The 18,497-nt window shown below is 42.1% G+C and overlaps 1 protein-coding gene and 1 pseudogene across 3 annotated transcripts in view; both read right to left on the bottom strand.

Moving 5' to 3' along the window:
* Positions 1–11,915, bottom strand: part of Chchd6 (coiled-coil-helix-coiled-coil-helix domain containing 6) — a 212,507-nt gene extending 200,592 nt beyond the window's left edge. For 2 of the 3 annotated variants that reach the window (NM_001167736.1, NM_025351.3), the window contains exon 1: positions 11,722–11,915. In NM_001167736.1, the coding sequence (NP_001161208.1) occupies positions 11,722–11,808 (87 nt within the window). In that variant the 5' untranslated portion in view covers positions 11,809–11,915. Of the gene's footprint in view, positions 1–1,262; positions 1,579–1,922; positions 2,185–11,721 lie in introns of those variants that run through there. The other variant, XM_017321711.2, reaches the window with a different exon arrangement.
* A 3,645-nt stretch (positions 11,916–15,560) lies between these two features.
* On the bottom strand, positions 15,561–15,929 carry Gm19896 (annotated as a pseudogene).
* Between the last annotated feature and the right edge of the window lie 2,568 nt (positions 15,930–18,497).

Raw genomic sequence — 18,497 nt, forward strand, 5'->3', positions numbered from 1 at the left:
CCTTTAATTCAAATCTTTAATCCAAATCTAATCTGAGCCACACCTTCTACTAGAAGGCCATGGAAGAAGGAAGCTTTTGCACTTTGCCTGTTTGCCCTCTCCTTCATTGGCATTTGAGCCTACTTCTTTGGGTTTCCAGTATATATTAAAGACCTGCTGGGACATCTACCCTCATAGACTGAACAACTACTGGATTCTTAAGACTTTCTGTTCACAACCAGCCCTTGTTGGATTAGTTGGACCACAGCCTGTAAATCAATCTAATAAATTCTTTCTCTGTTACTCTAAAGCAGTAGTTCTCAACCTTCCTAATGCTGTGACCCTTTAATATAGTTCCTCATGTTGTGGTAGCCCTCAACCATAAAATTATTTTGTTGCTACTTTATAGCTGTAATTTTACTACTGTTATGAATCATAATGTAATTATCTGATGTGAAGATGGCCTTAGGGTGGCCCCTGTGAAAGGGTCATTCAACTGCCAAAGGGGTCACAACCCACAATTTGAGAACCACTGTTCTAGAGAACCTTGTCTAATACAAGCATCAAAACTGGAATAGAGACAGACGTACCCCAGCATCAGACCTAAATGAAACTGTGTATTACAGGGGCTCTGAGCACACACAACATGCAAGGTTCCAGCTAAATGTATTCTCTGTGCATTGCCATTTGACAAAAAACAGTCAGGGAGGCTAGAAAGCCAACCACGTTCACAGATGTCCTAAGTGCTAAGGCCCAACCTAAACTCTGGTAATAATGTGACACCTGAACCAAGGAAGGTTTCCTGGCGGTGGAAAAACCATGTTATGCAAGGGCTGGCTCAGAAATCTTCAGCCACATTACTTCCACCAATGGGCTTTACAGAGCTCAGCAAGCAAGCTGTATGAACATTAGTGCATTTCTTAGCCTCACAAATCTCACTGTGTAGACACAGCTGAGAGGTAACAGTGTGGAGGAATCTTTGTCACTTCATGAAGTAAAAGGTGTCAGCTCTCTTACAGGCAGGAGAGGTGTCACCACAGCACTAGGGATAGGAAGTGGCTTACAGGCCAGCCAGGCCTATGTGAACATGTCTGCCCATGCAGTACCATGTTTTCTAAGGTCTCACTGGGTGCAGGCAGTGTGCAAGCCCAGGGCAACTAGGAAACCAAATCTATTCTGTGCCCTCTCCCTGCCTAGGTCCACAGCTCCTGTGGGCAGAGGCACAGGCTCAGCCCTGCACCAAGGTAATGCCAGCTAGATGATCTCTAAAGGAAGCAGTTTACCTGATATCTCATTGTGTGAAGTTCCTAGGGCCCAGATACCCCAATCCTTGAAGAGGCACTGCCTATTCCTGTAGTGCTTTAGACTCCTCCTCTCCTAGCTGGGGCTGTTGCCTTGGAGACAGCGTTCCTTGTCCTTCAACTTCTTATGGGCTGAAATTAGACCCACCGGCTGCTCAGCACAGATGTAAATCCCAGAATGTCAGGACAAGAAAAGCCCTCGGGGACTTCCAACACCAAGCACGGCACATGACACCAAGTGCAGCACACATATGTGCCTGCTGGGGCCCCGTAGGTGACAGAAGCAAACAAAACAGGCCTAGCAAAGAGAAACAAATCATGTAAAGCTCTGTGGTGGGAATAGAATAGTGCTGAGGGCAAAAGGGGGACAAACAGACTTGTCACTCACACAAAGTGCTGCCATACGGAAAGACACCAGACTGTCAATACTTTTTCCCCCTTCCAAAAAATGCTAAAAATCAAATTATGTAAAGCCTCCCAATTTTTAATTGGTAGCAATTAATTCAAACCTATTAATAACATAAAGTTTCTGGGCTCACGGTTGGGGGCAAGAAAACCAGCCAATCTCTTCAAATTCTATCCAGCTAGTATCACACAGATCTGTAGCAGGCACCAAGCCATATCCAAGTGACTCTTGCTCACCAAGCAGAAAGGAAGGGGCAAGGAAGAGCAATTTTGGCTCAGGGCAGGAAGCAGTAGGAAGCTACTGGGTCTGCAGGTGCCACAGAGGAAGGCTCCTTCAGTGGGCAGTCCCTTCCCAGTGTCCTAAGGAAGAAGATCCAGCCAATCAAAGGGGGAGAAAAAACAATTAATCCAGAGGACAGCACCATAGGCTGACCAGGGAACAGCACAGAGCACAGCAGCAGAGAGCTGTCTGCAATCCTGCTAGATGAAAGTGTGCCAGCACATGGAGTTCCCAGTGAGCCTGGCACAGCAATAGCCTTTAACCCAGTAGCAAAATTCAACTGTGACACAATCAGCCTTGACTATGAACAGAATCTCTGACAGAAGAAAAGGAAATGGGCTGCTTCTGAGAGGAGGATAAACCAGGGCACAAGGATGAGGTTTCCTGACCTGCCTCCTTTGAACTTGAGTTTTATGACCATTTACCAGAAAACCAGCCCAAAAGTCAGATGAAGAGCAGAAGTGTGGACCTGAAGTGAGGGGGAAGTAGTAAGAAGAGGACTGGAGATGTATGTGGTTCAGGGGAGCTTGCCTAGCAGACACTAGGCCTTTGATCCATCCCTAGTGCAGGCAGCTGGGGAAAGAATAGTAAAGACAAAGGCACAATGAAACAGAAACTGCTGGAAAAACTTGTCTCTAAAGGTTGAAAGAAAAAATGAAGGAGACTGCTGACTTTATAGGTGAGGGACAGGAGGGTAGAGCCATTAACCTAAGAAATGAGCCCTTTTCTAAGGGAGGTAAGGACGGGTGCAGGCAGATCCCATGTGGACAGTAGATTAGATGGACACTCAGCTCATGTGCTGTGCAAGAGGACATGAGTAGGCCATTTGTAACAGCTCTGGGCTGGAAACTCAAGTCTCAGAAGTTATCAGCTAATGAATGAGGACAATAGAGAATGACTGGGGTCAGGGTACAGGAGGGGCAAAAGACTGAACAAGAAAATACCCTGAAACTTCTGTCAGACTCAGGCAAAAAACAAAACAAAAAAAAAAAAAAACAACAAACAAAAAAAACAAAAAAACCCCAGTATCCTAGATACCTTTCTGCTGCTGTGATAACTCACTCTGACCAAAAGCAACCTGGGGAGGAAAGGGTTTATTACAAATTACAGGCAGGTCTCAAGCAGGAACAAAGGGAGAAATCATGAAGGAAAGCTGCTTACTAGCCTCTTCAAGGCTCAAGCTCAACTACCTTGCTTGTATAGTCCAGGGCCACTTGCCTACGGATGCTACTGCTCACAGCATCACACGCCTACTCTGGTTAGCAATCAAGCAAATGCCTCCACGGGCCAATCTAATAGAAGTAATTCTTCAGATGAACTTCTCTCTTCCTGACAACCAAGACAAGGTACCACATACAGAAATTGCATTTATCATCCTAGACCCAGAAATACTAAGAAAAAGTAGAGCTCTGCCTGCCAAAAGACAGGATTTGCCATCTTCAAGGATGGAGGATGCCTCCAGGGCTACGCCTTTCTTTCCCAAATGAAGGCATCAGCCTTCCTCAGCCAACCCTACATCTACATTGGTTTTTTGAAGGTGGGGGAACTGTTCTGTGATATAGCTAAGGTGTAGTGCAGAATTTCATCTTATATGAGGGTAGAATCCCCAACTCAGAAGCTCAGATGGAAGTCCCTGCATCTCTTTGTCCTGTTTAAGCATTACTGCTGGCTATAGAGGGGTCAAAAGCAGTACAAGTATCTCAAATTGCATGCACAGTCCTTGACTGCCATCACACAAAATGTCAATCTGGAGACCAGGAGTGAGGAGAATGGAGGAAACCAAAGGCAAGGGCCTTCAAATCCTCTGCCTCCTCAGCTGAGGAGGGACAGAAAGACTTAAAATGTTCTGCCTCCCATGAGAGTTTGCTCTGCTTTGTCTCCTAACATCTAAAACTATCCACAAGATGTGACTAGTGGGAAGCTCTTAGCCCAGGCAATGTGCACTCAGGCACTATGTGCTGCTGGACTCCAAAAGTGGAAGAGAAGCTAGCTGCCTGTCTCCTGGCTTTCCAAGTTGATATTTCCTTTTGTGGCTCCATCAAACTATACTCACCTGTGAGTCAAGGAGAGCTGTGCAGCTGAAGGAAACTAGAGGGGAACTGTGCTCAAGCCCTTGTGTGCACCTGTCCTTAAGTGGTGCATGAAAATGCCACATCCTTTCTGCCCTCTCTCCAGGAGCAAGGCCACTGCCCAGGTTTTCTGAGATCACTGGTTTGTCTCACTGACTTTAAGCAAGTCAAACTAAGATAAAGGATGCAACCAGAGAGCAAACATGGTAGACTGGACAGGACCCTAACTAAGCACAGAGTAACATCTAACAAGAGTAAAATAAAGGCATGGAACAGGAGAATGGGATGGCACAGAACATGATACACAGCACTAATGTGTGACACCTGAAGAGGCTGGTGCAACACTGCTTGACATTAGCATGGTGGGAAGAAATCTTCTGCACAAATATGCCCTAAGTCCATAAAGCCTTGGGAAGATATGACCCCCCCATGCTCAGCCAACATAATGTCAGCTTGGATGGAAGGGCTGTCAACTCCTTAAGTCAAGTTTGGAATCTAAAATGTACAGTATAATAAACCAGACATTCCAATTTTTAAAAGTTAATTTTTGTACTCTTAGAATTTCCAAGAGAAAAACAGTAAACAAGATCTGGAAGGGAGGGGTGACAGACGATTAAAAGGCCATCAAACCCTAAAGGAAACCTCCCCACGACCCATAGCTAACATGCTTAGTGAGGGAAGATTCAATGCTTTCTCCCTAAGCTCAGGCAAGGACATTACTCTTACCACTTCCATTCAACATGCACTACTGAGTCTAGCCAATGAAATAAGAAAAGAGTAAGAGGGTTGGCAACATGGCTCTGAGGATAAAAGCAGTTTGGATACAAACCTGATGACCTGAGTTCAATTCCCAGGACCCAAACTGGAAGGAGAGAACAAACCCCTAAAAGTTACACACACACACACACACACACACACACACACACACACACACAGAGAGAGAGAGAGAGAGAGAAAGAGAGAGAGAGAGAGAGAGAGAGAAGTCATTTGTATACATCATCTTAACCATAAAATATTCTAAGGAATCAACAAAAAAGCTGCTAGGATAAAGGAACTTAAGAGTCTGTGAGATCAATATACAAAAATCAACTACATACAAGCAATGGCAGAACCTAGGATAAAATTAAGAAAATAATTTCACTCACAATAATATCAAAAGAACAAAACCTTTGGATTACACTGAAGAAAAGCAGCACACTTCTGTGCACTCAAAGCAAAAAGTGTTGCTGAGATAAATGAGGCTCCCCTACACCCGGAAAACCTCTCAGATCCACAGGCAGGCAATGCCACAGTTAAACAAGCAATGTGGGGACTGGGAAGATGGCTCAGTAAATGAAACACTTGTCCCTCAAGTGTGAGGACTGGAGTTCAGAGTCCCAGGAGCCAAGGAAACTTGGGGGCCAGCAGGGACAGGGGAGTCTGGGAGTGAAGTGAGTGCCTAGACTAGCTAGAAACAGCAAGCTCCAGGCTCACAGTGAGACTCTGCTTCAGCAAAAACAAATGGAGAGCAACTGAGGGCCCAAAGTCAATGTTGAGCCTCTACCAGCTCATGCACACATGTACATGTCATTCACCCACCCACATATGTACTTGTGTTTGCACACATCCACATGCAAAAGTAAGAACAGCAATTTCCCAAAGCGGAGTGCAGATTGAAACCTAACAGGCTTCTTTCTATAAAAGTTGATAAATTGATCCTATAAAATGTACATAGAAACACAAAGGATTCAAGACAATTTTGAAGAACAAATTTTGCACTGCCAACTTCTGAAACTATGGAACTGTAGCAATTGGGACGGTGTGGTCCAGGCACAAAGGCAGACACAGGGATCAATGGAAAGAACTGAGCACCCAGAAATAACCTCGTGTTCACTCAATGCATTTTATGAAGGCAATACGGTAACTCATTGGGAAAAAAACAAGTCTTCTCAACAAACAGTACAAAAAATAGGTATCTCATGGAAAAATAAAGCTATATTTCTCAAAATTCAGCAAATATTCTTGAGTGAAGTCTAACCCACCACTTGACCTCCTAAACAGGTTTTCAGTGGGACATAGCTACAGCCATGCATTGATAGCAAAACTAGGCAGTTATGACAATGTCTTTCTGATATACAAAACCCAAGTACTTACTATATCCTTCCTAGGATGATTTTGGCAATCTCAATTTAAAAACTGCAGCGATGTACACCATACACAAAAAACTAACTCAAACAGATGATAGACCCCAATAGCAAAACTATAAACTCTCAGAAGGAAAAATAAAGGACATTTTTATGACTTTAAAGCAGGCAAAGTTTTCCTAGATACAACACCAAAGGTACAGTCAATATTTTTTGAAGTTTAAAATTACAAACACTTGCACTTCAAAAACTATTATAAAAACAGGAGCAAGCCACATTTTGAAAGAAAATGGCTTCAAAATAGAATGTAAGAAAGGGTTTGGATCCAGCAAAACCAAAACATTACTGAATGATAAAAAAATAAAATAAAATAAAAAGACAACCAAATTAAAATGTGAAAAGGACTGAATAAACATTTTACCAAAGAAATAAGCCCAAAAAAGATGCCCACTGATCCTCCCCAGAGAAATGAGTTCAACCTACCACAGGATGTTCTCACAGCACTAGGATCACTGCAATCAAAACAACAGCAAGACATTCAAGTATGGCTGGTGAAACCAGAAAATGAGATATCTTGAGGAACAAATGAAGTTTCTTCAAAGTTAAATTTAACCGTATAAGAATGATCCTGAAAACAGACTCTTGAGTTTCTATCCATAGGAAAAGATAATGTATGTGGGGGGGACAGGACAGTAAATAAATAAGAAAGAAAGAAAGAAAGAAAGAAAGAAAGAAAGAAAGAAAGAAAGGAAGGAAGGAAGGTAGGTAGGTCTGCAGCAGCTTTATTCATTATAGCCTAGAATAGAAACAATAGCACTTGGGAGGCAGAGGCAGGGGGACTTCTGAATGCGAGGCCTGCCTGGTCTACAGAGTGGGTTCCAGGACAGCAAGGGCTACACAGAGAAACCCTGTCTCGAAAAACAAACAAACAAACAAAAACAAACAAACAAAAAACCAAGAATGAAAACAATACAAATGTCCACCCACTGGTGACTGGATAAACAAATGCACTATTTATCCACACAACATAGTAGATTCAGCCACTAAAACTCTCACATAACAGGCAAACACACCTACCAACAAAGCAATGCCACAACAGTTTAACAGGGGTAGAAAGGCGGCTCATTAGTTAAGAGCACTGGCTGTTCTGAGGACTTGGATTCAACTCCCAACTCCCACACTGGTGGCTCACAACTGTATGTAACTCCAGTCCTACTGGATCTGACACCCTTTTCTGGCCTTTGTGGGCACTGTGCATATGAAGCACACAGATGTACATTCAGGCAAAATACTCATACACATAAAATAAAAAATGAAAAGGGAAAAAAAGGAAGTTTAGCATGCTAGGTGTGGCTTAGTAGTGGGGCACTTGCCTAGAACGCACAAGTTCTACCTCCGCACTGCACAAAATTACACTAAGCAAAAGAAGCCAGGCTTGCAAGATATACAAACCCACCTATATGAATTCTCTGAGAAAGGCAATTTTTCAGAGGAAAGAGGAATATGGTTACCCAGGTTTGGGGATAGGCAGTAGGGAAGTGTCTTAGGAACAAGATAGCTTTCACATCTTGTAAATGTTCTATAAGTAGATTAGGTGACAGTTGCTCAATTCTGTACATTTACTAAAAAAAGAAAAAAAAGTGGTAAATTTATATTTGAAATACATCTCAATACAGTTTTAAAATGACCAAAAAAAAAAAAAAAAAAAAAAAAAAAGATCACCAGTCTTTGAAGACTGCTACTGTCTCAGGATCTGCAATATGAATGTAGCCTCCAGACCAAAGTGTTCACAGCCTTGCCTGGCTGGCTTCCTGAGCCCAGGCTGATCCTGCCACATGGCAAGGCTTCCCAAGTATCAAGGATACCCCTCATGGACGCCAATCATCTTAATGCTGCTTCAGAGTCAGAGCTTGAGCCAAATCTTCCACTAATTAACTATGTGACAGCTGACCTCTAAAACGGATGGGGACAATGACATTGCACAAGGTCAGCATGCGCAGAACCTGAAGAAATGTCCTTACTGTACTTGGCACAGCACTTAGCACAGTATACATATGTATTCTTCCTAGTGGTAGCTCAGGTCATACATACCAGCAATGTTGCCTCATCAGAGAGGCATTTCCTCACCAACTCACCTCAAATAAGTGTGCAAGTCTTACTACTTTGCATGCTTTTAATTCTTCTTCAGAACTTTCAGGGTTTGGGGGGTTTGTTTTGGTTTTTTGGGTGTTCTGTTTTGTTTTGCCTTTTTGTTTTCTTTCCATTCTCCAAGGTGGCAGAGAGCCTGGCTTTGTGCCCCATCTCTGAAAGACCAGACCAGTGTCGGATAAATAGCACTTTGGCAGTGTTTGCTGAGGAGCTCAGGTAGTGCACTGGCAAATAGCCTCCCTGGCATCGAATGTTGACTGTCTCTTGTGTATCTGACTAATCTTTCATCGTATTCCCTTCCCAAGTGGTCCAGAACCTGCCTCAGAGGAACAATGAGTAATGATAGAGTTGATCTAGCCAGAAGGATGGAATGAGCATGGAATGAGCTTAGGCATCTGGCTCCATACGTAGGTTCCAGAAGCATGTGACAAAGTAAGAGGTGAATTGCTGAAAAGGGGGAGTGATTTGGGAACTATGAGGAGTCTGGATTTCAACAATCAACCAAGTTCAGCTGAATGAAGAGGATGGCTGCTTATACAAAGAGAAAAAGAATAAAATAGACATTTGTAAGATATTGTTGCCTTCTCTTAGAAGACCATGAGGTTCAATGTACTAGCTGAAACAATCTTTATGTATTTTGTGCATGCCTGCTCTGAAATCAGGAGTTGAATATAATTGCAGCATTTTGCATCAATTAAATTTCTTTTACCTTCACAGAATTAGGGCTTGAACTCAATATGTAAATTTATGCAAATTCACACACAAATGAGCAAGGCCCTAACACTTAATTTTAAGGAAATGAGAGCACTGGGATCAGGCCCCAGGGATTAAATACAAGTGGTCTCTAAGAATATTTAATTTTCTCTGAAGGAACTAGGGCAGATATTCTCTTGGAATCTACCTCTTGCTGACATCTCATGTGTTCAGTAGGGCAACTACTTTCTTTATTGATCTGATTTTTTTAAAAAAATATTTATTTATTTATTTATTTATACTGATTTTTACTCATCTGTCTTAAGACCAGAGGAACTCTTAAATCCTCAAGTAACTACTCATAAGAGACCCCACCATCACCAAAATATTTACCATAATGTTCTTTCTTCCATCTTCCTCTTTAAAACCAGGCACAGTAGACATGTTTTCCCAACATTGGGCCAACCACCTCACTGACTATCTCTGGCCAAGCCATTATTCTCTTAGATTAACTAGAAAAGAAAGCTAACAACTACTGAAGTTCCCTCCACTTTAATTGCCTGGTAAAACTAAGCAGAGTCTTAGCATCCCTGTCAGGCCATGTAGAAGCAATGTCACAATTTCCGACTTATAAGACATGTGTCCTCAGGCTGGGGGGAAGTCTGATAGAATTAGATTAGTTCCAAACACTACTAAGTGGTGCCTTAGGAAGTCCTGACTGTCTCTAAGCTTGACTTTCCATCTTTAAATTGTTTGTACTAGGGTGTGGAAGAATGGCTCAGTGGTTTAAAATGCTTATCGCTCTTCAAGAGGAATTGGCAGTTCACAATAATCTGTACCTCCAGTTTCAAGGGATTTCATATCTTTTTTCCACCCTGAGCACCTGCATACATGTGGTACACGTACAGACAAGCATGTGTGCACACACACACAACATTTTAAGGAGAGAAAAAAAATGTAAAGACTTTGTACTCTACAGAATTATTAAGAGAACTAGAAATGAAAAGTCTGAGCCACCTCCAATGGTGCTTCTCTGAACATCTGAAGACTCAGGCCTGCATCCCCCTGAAACAGGAGACCCAGCAAAAAACTGTGAAGAATGTCCTGAGTCAAAGCGGTCTTCCTACAATCTACCCTACTCCTTCCCTCTCAGCCTTTCAACAGAAACCATCTTCCCCCTCTTAATTCTTGCCACAAGCCAGGTTAACGATTCCAGCTGGTCAGCTCCTGACATGCTGCACATTCTGAGGCCCCCCACAAAGCATCCCTCATGTCTTCTCCATTGCTTCACACACATCTTCATCTGATCCTTGATAGTACCCAGGATAACCTCCCACCATATCTCTATCTCTCTCTCTCTCTCTCTCTCTCTCTCTCCACTCCCCAAGTAAAACTCAAAAAATAGCTCTTGTAAGCTAAATAAAAAATAGCTCTATTAAGGAGTTCAGATGTCAGACCCTCTGAAGTCTTTTTCTGAATCTACTCTCTAATTCACCTAGAGCCAACTCAGAGCATTTTGTTTGAAGTTTGATTTATTTCATTGAGTTCACTCATGTAATTACTTAACAATTATCGACCAAGTACACACTAAGTGCCATGCACAGGTATAGAAGAAAGTCTAGCAAGAAGTTTAACAAACAGCTCTGGAGCTGACCTACTTTATAGTCTTGGGTCTCCTACTTTGTTACCTGTGTGACCTTGGACAACTTATGCCAATAGGACCTCAGTTCCCCATAAGCTACAAAATGGACTAATCAAACTTTTGGTGGTATATGCCCCTCCTTAATCCTAGCACTCATGAGACAAGCAGACACAGAGTCCTGGGCCAGCCTGACTTAATATTGAGACCCTGTCTCAAAACAAAACAGAGGAAGAGGTACTAACAATTCTACTGCTCATTGATTGGTTGAAAAATTAAATAATACCTGTAAAGAGCTGCCAGTCTGAAATAAAACAGGAGCTTTTATTCTTGTAAGTTCCGGTGATAAAGTCATGAATTACACAAGAACTTCAGCCAAGCTATCAGCTAGAGCTCTAATGGGAAACACAATAAACACAATTTGTTTCAAACTGTGTTGGATGCTGAGAAAATCATAAATGTGTGGCAGTAGTGTGGGAAGTCGCTTGAGACTGTGGTCAAGGAAGGATTCTTGGATGACACCTGAGCTGTAACAAGAAGACAGCCAGGTTAACGATAACTGAAGAAACATCGAACACCTGGGATCTTCTAGGAAGAACAAGGAGGTCCTGAGGCAAAAATAAGTATCTTATGAAGATGAGGAAACAGGCCAGGAAAGGGATGGGAAGGTCAGTGGGCACCAGCACATCTTGTAAAAGCCAAGTGAGGCTATTCCTCCTGTTCGACGTGGTAAGGACCAACTGTAGGTTTTTAGTTGAAGAGCGGATAAGGCATATGACCTAATACACAGTAGCTGAAACTCTCCTTTTGCTGCCTCACGGAGAAAGGCACGTGAACAAGATTGGAAATGGAAGAACACTTTCAAAACGTGCTGCAGCACACGCAACGAGAAGCACAAGACAAGTGAAACCGGGTAGAGCACGGAACAAATCCGGAACCGAGAGAGCCAAGGCGGTGGAAAATGACTTGAGGCGGCCGGCTGCCCCCGAGTGCCAGCGGCCCCATGTATCTGGTCCCCGGGACGGCGGCTCCCATTCCCGCCCGCACGCTCCTCCGGCCCGCGCCCTCCCGCCGCGCCGCTCACCCGGATGCCCTGCAGCACCCGGACCCGCTCCTCCTCATCCATCTCGAAGGACACCCTTCGGGCCTCGGCGCTCTCGGCGCTGCCCATGACAGGAGGCGGGCAGGGCGTGAGGCCACGCGAGCCGGCTCCACAGCAACCAGGACGACGCTGCTCAGCGGCCTACGCTCGTCACTCGGGACACAGGCCAGCAACACTGCGCTCTATTGGCTGCTGGGGCTGGCGCGCGTTGCCCTGTGGGATTTGTAGTCCAGCATTCTGGCGCCATTAAAAAGCTCTGGAAGGGGGCGTGGCTCTCTGAGGTAGGGGTACCTGTGGGCTGGAAAATTGGACAGAGGGCCAGCCAAATAGACGCTGAGACAAGGTCATGGTTTCTTATAAATCTTATCCCTGAAGCAAAGTAAAAGTCGTGTTCTAAGAATAAACTACCAAGGATGCTAAGACAACTGTTAATGATCTATGTTCATGTTAAGCATTCAGCAGACTTGTACTGAGCCACCCCATGTAACCTGCTTGAGTCATGAAAGAAACAAATTTCAAACACAAGTGAATCTACTGTAGTGCAAGGGAAACGACACTGTAATACCGCGAGACAAATTAATAAATTGTGGCAACCTCACAGATGGAGCCTTTACACAAATGGAGCCTTTAAGACCTAAAGGTGAGTGTAGTTTGCCATGAGATGATAGAGAAAGTACTATGCTAGGGACCAACTGTTAATCCCAATGATGGGAGGAGAAAGACCACCGGCCCAAACCATCCTGGGCAAGTTAATTAAAACAAACTTTTAATTCTTGTACATAGGCTGTCTTCTCCTAAGATGGAGTTCAAGAGGTCAGACTTTGAGGTAGAAAAGATTTTTATAGGTCAAGGATAAGGGGTTTCCAAATTTGAGGAGGGGTGGGGTATGGGAGACAAATAGACACAAAATATAACTAGTTAGTCTTAACCTCTTGTGAAACAAAGGCATGTTTCTTAGTGTTTCTATTGCTATGAAGAGACACCATGGGTGACTCTTAGAAAGAAAAATATTTAGCCTGGTGTGGTAGCCCATGCCTTTAATCCCAGCACTCAGGAGGCAGAAACAGGCAGAAACAGGCCTGTGAGTTTGAGGCCAGTCTGGTCTACAAAGAGAGTCCAGGAGGGCTTGTTACACAGAGAAACCCTGTCCAAAAAAAAAAAAAAAAAAAAAAAAAAAACCCTAGGACTGGTATGGTGCTAGAGGAGGGAATGAGAGTTCTGCATCCTGGTTGACAGGCAGCAGGAAGTAAGATGGCTTGAGCTTCTGAAACCTCAGAACCCATACCACCCCAGTGACACACTTCCTCCAACAAAGCCACACCTACTCCAACAAGGCCATACCTCCCAGTAGTGCCACCATTCATTCTCTATGGACCAAGTATTCAAACACATGAGTCTATGGGAGCCATTCCTATTTAAACCGCCATAACATGTTGCAAGTGTTAGAGTCTGAGAATCACTGAAGGAAGGCCCCAGACTCAAACAGTATGTAAAGGCAAACAATATTTATTCTGCAAAAACAACCAGCATGCGTGGGTCAATCATTCATCAAAATGGTGACCAGAAGAGGAGCTCTTCTTAATCAGGGCTAGTGGAGTTTGCTGAAAGGGTTAAGTAATCTCTAACATGATTAGCTAGGTGTATGGCAGTTACATTAATACAATTTCTGATTGCTTGCTATATTAGTTTTACCATTTTTGGTCAGGAATTTCAGAAACTAGCCCAATTCAGAGTTTGTTATCTCTCTCAGCCAGTTGTCCCAGGAACTGACTCGGTTCTGGTTCATTCTCCCTCTCAGCCAAAAGTCAGGACCCGTATTGACTAACGATCCATTGTCTGTGACTCTCCCAAGGAGTCTTTCCTGCTTCTTTGGGAAACTGAAACTTAAGGCCTAATATGGCTGCCTGTTCTAAAATGGAGTGGTTTAGATCCTCTCATAAAGTGGTCCTAATAAGGTACTCATAACAAAGTGGTCAAGTCATAACAACAGGTACGCATAACAAGGGTACCTGTTATGGTACCTGTTGTTAACGAGAATTTATAAGTGTTGAAGATTTTCTCTTAACTCAGCTAGCTTCCAAATAATGGATACAGGGCTATTAGATTTATTTAGCAGCTTTAAGGCACAACAACTGAGCAGTATTAATCTATTTTAATCCTCTAAACTAATCTGGCTACCTCCCAGTCAAAATCCCCAACATTGGGGACATTTTTTATACAACAATGAGACAGGAGATTCTCAGAATAAGGATTGCAGCCAGATATGTGAGCACAGAAATTAGCATTTGAATAAAACAAGGATAATCTTTACACAGTGCACAATAACCTTTTGCCTACACAAGGTAGTCATAGCAACAGGTGGTCATAAAAACTTTTGAAACAAAAGCATGGTTGACATTTCCTGAAATATGCAGAATAGATTCATTTGTAGTTAAGGTTATCAGTGGGGCATAGCCTAATACTTGAGAAACAGATATTTAATCATAAACTGAAATTAACCTAGTTTGTCTTTATTATAAAATGTCTTTCAAGCCTAAAGTAGAAGCAGGCTGGCTAATCATCCTCCTTTATCTCAGGTGTCTCTGTTAAATTCCTTATAGGGTCTTAGAATTTTTTATCGAAGGAGGAGGGCAAAATTTGCAATGCATCAAAAGATACAGTGCTCATTCATAAATTATATCTATTTGATTAGCGTAGAAAGAACAAAAATTTTAAGATCATATAATCTTGGTATGCCAATAGGTACTATAGGTAGTCATTTTTGTCCCTTCTGCCAGGGAGTTTCCTCTTGATCTAATATTCCAACCATCTGTTGAGGATAAGGGGTGAGTATCATCTTCTGTGACTACGTCCTGCTGACATTAGGACACTATTGTCGAGTTCCGAGAAGACTGGGATGTTGGTGAGAGGCCAGGGCAAGGGCGCATTCATCTAGTTTGTTGTCCCAGTGGAAGAGACAGGGAGTAGTCACATCAAAGGGACTGTTTGCATCACTTTTCAGTTTGTACAGCAGTCTGTAGCCCACAGCTGATTTCTGAATGGTGTCTACTGGCTGAGTGGAACTCTGCCAAGACAGATGTAGACTAGGTTCAGAAGAAGTTAAAGAACTTAAGGAAGCTCTTACATTTGGAGCTTTCCCCTCAGGCGTAGGCAAGAGCTGGGAAGCTGAGATTGTTGATTGACAAGACTACTTATCTGGAGTCTGACCTGTGAGAGGTAGAATTAATTAATTAATTAATTAATTAATTTTATAACTTTCTTAATTCCCTGAAACTTACATTACCATAGTTTGTAATCTGTACTGAAATCCACATTGGAGAAAACAGCTGGAGTGGATTCATACCTCGGAATCATAGCAAAAGCTATGGCTTTTGGTTAAAGGTGTGAACACTTCCTTTTTCTGTTCAGAGGACTGGGTATATATAGACTGGACAGAGGTGTTTTCAGTATAATGGTAAGCATTTTAAGTCTCTACTGAGAAGACAGTCAGACATAATTTAAAATCATGAGCTTGTGATTGATAGTAGCAGTCAGTATTTTAACCATTTATCAGAACTTTATTGATTAATGTTAAAACTTTGAACTTTTGAAATCTTAGTATAACAGTAGCTTAGAGTAACTTGTATTTTTTCCCTAAATCATTTTAGATAACTTATTTAGATGCTCATATCCTGAGATTTTTTTTACTCATAATAACTATTTTAATTACAGTGTTAACATATTAACCTAAACTTCACTGTCACAGAAAGATATCCCATAAAACTCAGAAAATATTCAAGTTGTGGTGAAGAGGAACAGGAGGAGCAATCCTTCTGAAAACTTCAATGCACTGGATGGAATGGCTCAAGAATTTCAACATAAGTTTTCTTCTCTCTTTCAGGAAAATCTTCTGGATGTAATTTTATATAGCCAAATATGTCATGTTCCTTCACAGCATATAAACATCAATAGTCTTAACATTTTAAATAAAAATACCCAGCAAAGAAAAAGGAGTTAACAAACAGAAGCTGGCGATGCAAACCTGCTTTCATCACAGGTCTCATCCTCATCAGGCTGTCCATCAGGCCCGTGCAGTAGCCCAGGAAGCTGATGTAGACAAGCCGCAGGTCCTTCAGCTTGGGCGGGGGCAGGCTCCGGGCCTCATCCGGCAGGAATTTTAAGGGCTCATGGCCAGGTCATCCGTTCATCATACTGATGCAGGTTCCATGTGAGGTTTGACCTCAACTCCAACTATAAGAAAAACAATGACTACAAACACTGTGACCGAGCTACCGTCCTCCCTTCAGGCTGAAGGGCATTCAAGATGTTTATATTTTAAGTTATTTTAGACCTATATAATTTATATAAATTTTAAACTTATCTAATTATTTACCATTAAACATATATAGATAGTTGATTACTATTAGCATTTATTGCAAGGCAAGTTCCTTTAAATAGTAAAAGCAACCTGTTTATCCATTAGAATGAAGCCTGTTCATTAGACAAACCTGACTGTGAATTTGCTTTTTTCATCAGGTGACCTAATAGCTATAGAAAATTAAGTCCTGGTTATTATATGTGAAATGCATCAACCAGGAAGTTGCTGATTGCCACAGGTTGAACCCAGTCAGAGTCCCTCAACCCAGGGAGAATCAGGGTTCTGGTACTCAGGTGGGCAAGACGTCAGTGAGTGACAAACAGGCACGAACACAAGAGAGTGCTGAATCTGAGTGCAATTTCTCAAAGCGAGCGTCAGACTTATATTACAGAAGAAAACAAGGAAGGTAGGTGATACATTGAGGTCATCTGATGAATAATGACTCTTTACACAAAGCAGAGGAATGCATACATAAAAGTTAGCAGAAACCAGGCAGTGTTTACAACTGAAATAACAATCAGCCCTATCTAATGTCAGCTTATTCTTAGAAGCCAGAGGCAAGGGCTTCACACCCTAGCCATAGTTCCAATTCTAGTTTATTGTATAATCCACCTTCTCCCTAGGACATTGTAAATTCCTGTATATGAGAGTGACTCAGCTGTTATTATAAGTATTTACTTTAGTTCCTTCTTAAACCACAACCCACCTTCTTTCTACTATTATGTAATGTAGTCTGCCATACATGACTGTAATGAGAATTCTAAGTTTACTTTGTTGAACTTACCCTGAGATTTCTAACTCTTATCCAGTAAACTACAATGCCTGATTTCTTTCACTATCTCTCTTTCAGCACTAAAGGCATTGAATAAGTAACAGTCTTACAAAATTCAAAACCCAAGGTCGGCTCACCTTGATATTGATATTGGGATGCTGGTGGAGGCTAGGAAGCAATGTTCAATCTAACTTGGCTATTTGTCAAATCATTGCTTGGGGGCACCTATAATAAAACAATACTGAAAGAAAGCACACAAAACCCTTCACCAACTATCGAAAGGACATATCTGGATTACATCTGTGTTATGGGACACCAAAGACTCCAGGAGACCAGTTTCCATGAATCTTTTTGCCCCAGGACTGCGGCCAAGCTTTTGGACTTGTCATGCAGACTCCACTGGAGTGGGTGGGGCAGCTGATAAACTGATAAGGCTACAGTTAGCTGTCAACATCATCAGAGATCTGAGAAGGATAAATTACAGCAGGAAGTATAATCCAAATAGCATATGTATCAATTAAAATTACACCAACTTACCGTTACCTGGGTAGATACCCTAGGCTTCTGTGGTCTTTGTGGCTTTGTTAAGGGCAGAAGTAGTCGGCCTTCAGGTGTCACATGAGGCAACATTACCTCTTCAGTTACCGCACATGACAACATAGGCCTCGGTGTGTCAGACCCAGAAGTCTGAGAGATTTTCCTGTGAAGGAAAAACCTGGGATAACTGAGATGAAGCAGAGTGGTTAACCTAACAATGTTTACAGTGTGAGCAGAGCCCTGATGTTAGGGGCAGTTTTTCTCACTGGTTAGCATCACCGTAATTCAGGTAGAATTGTCTGTACCCAAGCACCTTCTTTAGAGACCTTAGTGTCACCTCTAGGTGCTGGCATTTCTGTCTCTCATAGGAAGCTTTTTCTGTTAAACATTTTAAATATTGTATTTAACAGATCTCTGAAAAGTTTTGAGGGCCGTCTATTAAGTATACTTGATTTTAAACAAACTTTACTTGTTTTTAGTTACTTGTTTTAGGTCAAACCTTGAAAACATATGCAGGAAACTAAATAAAGCTTATCAGAATAAAGCATTAATCATAAACAGAGTCCGGAGGGAGCCTGGCAACTTTATTGTCCTGGTTTTTTTATATACACTATTGCAGAAGATTAGTTTCTTATATGATTCGGTTCATCAAAAATAGCTAAAGCTTAACAAAGCAAGTAAAGACACGGAAGAGCTAAGCATACATTAAGTCTCTGCCACCCCTTTTTCAGGGTGAGCTCTTAAGCATAAAAGCCATGTTTTGGTTTGACATATTTCAGTTAACAAGAACAGTTAGCTGAAAGCAGACCTACAGGGGTTAAAACCGAAAGTTAGTTCATTTGGAGACTTTCCAGAATTACAGACTTTGATAGATTAGATCTCTGTTTTCATTTTGGCTGGTGGTGCTCTCTAGGTGCTGAGTTTTACAACCTAAATGGTAAGATTACCTATGTGTAAATTTTTAGTTATTAACCCAGTGTTATAAGTTTCTAATCAACTTTTGTTATGACCACCTCCTTATGATTACCTGTTGTGATGATGGCCTTGTTATGACTACCTTGTAACTATGTCTTTATTCCACAAGAGGTTGTT

The sequence above is a fragment of the Mus musculus genome, chromosome 6, assembly GCF_000001635.26.
Source record: "Mus musculus strain C57BL/6J chromosome 6, GRCm38.p6 C57BL/6J".
Taxonomy (NCBI): Eukaryota; Metazoa; Chordata; class Mammalia; order Rodentia; family Muridae; genus Mus; species Mus musculus.